At 40.2% G+C, this 1895-nt stretch overlaps 1 protein-coding gene across 1 annotated transcript; it reads left to right on the top strand.

Moving 5' to 3' along the window:
- The first annotated feature begins 373 nt into the window (after positions 1 to 373).
- Positions 374 to 1114, top strand: LOC114194971. The gene has a single exon (XM_028085372.1). The coding sequence runs from the start codon at positions 374 to 376 to the stop codon at positions 1112 to 1114; it is 741 nt and encodes a 246-aa protein (XP_027941173.1).
- Positions 1115 to 1895: the final 781 nt, after the last annotated feature.

The raw sequence follows: 1895 nt of genomic DNA, 5'->3' as shown, positions 1-1895 counted from the left end.
AAATATAGGTTTGAAACCTCTTGAGTCATACGCACAATCATGGGATCAAATCAAACTTATATTTTCCAAAAGAAGCATATCTTTGCTAAAATAAAGAAGTCAGAGGTACAAAGGTTGAAAATCACGAGTCAGCTAATGAAAAAACCACAGGGAAGAACTTTTGCGAGCTTGTATGGGAATATATTGCATTTGGCAATGATAGAGGTGTCTACTGATGCGATCGCCGCTTTGATACAACACTATGATCCGCCTTTGAGGTGTTTTACTTTCTAGAATTTCCAGCTAGCACCTACTATAGAGGAGTTTGAGCAGATCCTAAGATGCCCTCTCTGGAGATAGGAAGCCTTATTTATTCTCAGGCCATTATTCATCCATGGCAAAGATTGCGACAGTGTTGAAGATTGAAGAAAGCGAGTTGTTAGAAAAGAAGCAAAATAGAAACAACGTGGAAGGATTTCCTCTACCCTATTTGGAAGAAACGGCTCGGATAATGGCTGCAAGGGAAGAGTGGGAGGTTTATATGGATGTGCTAGCTATGATGATATACGGGGTGGTCTTATTCCCTAGATGTGATCAATTTATAGACTTGGCGGCAATTGATGCTTTCATGGCCTATAAACATAAAAGAGAATGTCCAGTGATAACTATTCTAGCAGATACTCTTCATACACTGAATGTTTGTTATGAGAAAAAGAATGAAAAATTAATGTGTTGTCTCCCAGTATTATTTGTCTGGTTGGTTACTACTATCTTCAAGCGAAGTGGTGGGGCAGTTTGTCCCATTGAAGATTTTAAGGGTTGTAGCATAAAAAAGGATTTGGATTGGCAATTCTACATGGCAAGTATGAGCCAGAGTAATGTGAGATGGTGTCCAAGGTGGAAGAATTTGACTGAGATGATTTGGCGATGTGGCGATTTCCCCAATGTACCTCTTATGGGAACTAGAGCTTGCATCAATTACAACCCTATAATAGGAATGAGGCAGCACAGACGTCCCATCCAAGGACCACCTTCTGAAGAAGTCATAACTCCCTTCCTGGTCCCAAATCTGCAGAATCAGGAAATGTTGACTAGAGTACGTCGTGCTTGGGAGAAAGTAGTAAAAAAAAAATGAGTATTAGGACAAAAGAGGATAACAAATACGGTTACAGTCAATGGTTGAAGGAAAGGGTTTACAAAGTGGGATTGCCTTTTCCAGAGAAGAGCGAACATGTTGATGAGGAAACAATAGAAGAGCTGGTACAAATTGAAGAGCTGTTGGCATTACGAGAGACTTTAGAAGACGTAGAAAATGAGAAGAGGAAACTGCAAGAAAGGTTGCAAGAAACTGAAAAGGAAAATGAAAGGCTGCGAAAGGAAAATCTTGAAGAGAAGCAAAGTACAAAGGGCGTTGAAGAAAGTGAGAATCGAAAGACAATGTAATCAGATGGTGCGAGGGGCTTTGAGGAACAAAGAGAATGAGTTGGAGGAAAAAGAAACTGAGCGAAACCAAGTACGGGAAGAAAATCAACATCTAAAGGAATCATTGAACAATGCTAGGATGGTCCAACAAAGTTTGGGGAAATAATTAGAAGGGGTAAAACTACACATTAATGAGCTGATTCGTGAACATGAAGAAAGAATAATGAAAGAAAAGCAAAAGCTGGCGGGTATGTATCAAGAGGCTCTCAGGGAAGAGCAAGGAAAACTACTATGGAAAGATCGCAAGCTGAAGGAATTGGAGCAAATCATTGGGACTGCACAAGACGAATGCCGCGTCTGGAAAGCAAGATTTGCTACAATAGTGAGAGGAGGGCAGGATCTTTCATTCCTCTTGGCTCGAGCTAAGAACATTGCTGACGTTTTCTCTACCCCTTCCGAGATACATAAGTTATTTGAATATTGTAATAATATGA

This window comes from Vigna unguiculata, chromosome 8 (assembly GCF_004118075.2).
Source record: "Vigna unguiculata cultivar IT97K-499-35 chromosome 8, ASM411807v1, whole genome shotgun sequence".
Lineage (NCBI taxonomy): Eukaryota > Viridiplantae > Streptophyta > Magnoliopsida > Fabales > Fabaceae > Vigna > Vigna unguiculata.
This window is presented reverse-complemented; position numbering and strand designations above follow the sequence as displayed.

Bases quoted from the DNA above. Each gene is read 5' to 3' on its own strand.
- LOC114194971 (XM_028085372.1), top strand. From the start codon at position 374: ATGGCAAAGATTGCGACAGTGTTGAAGATTGAAGAAAGCGAGTTGTTA.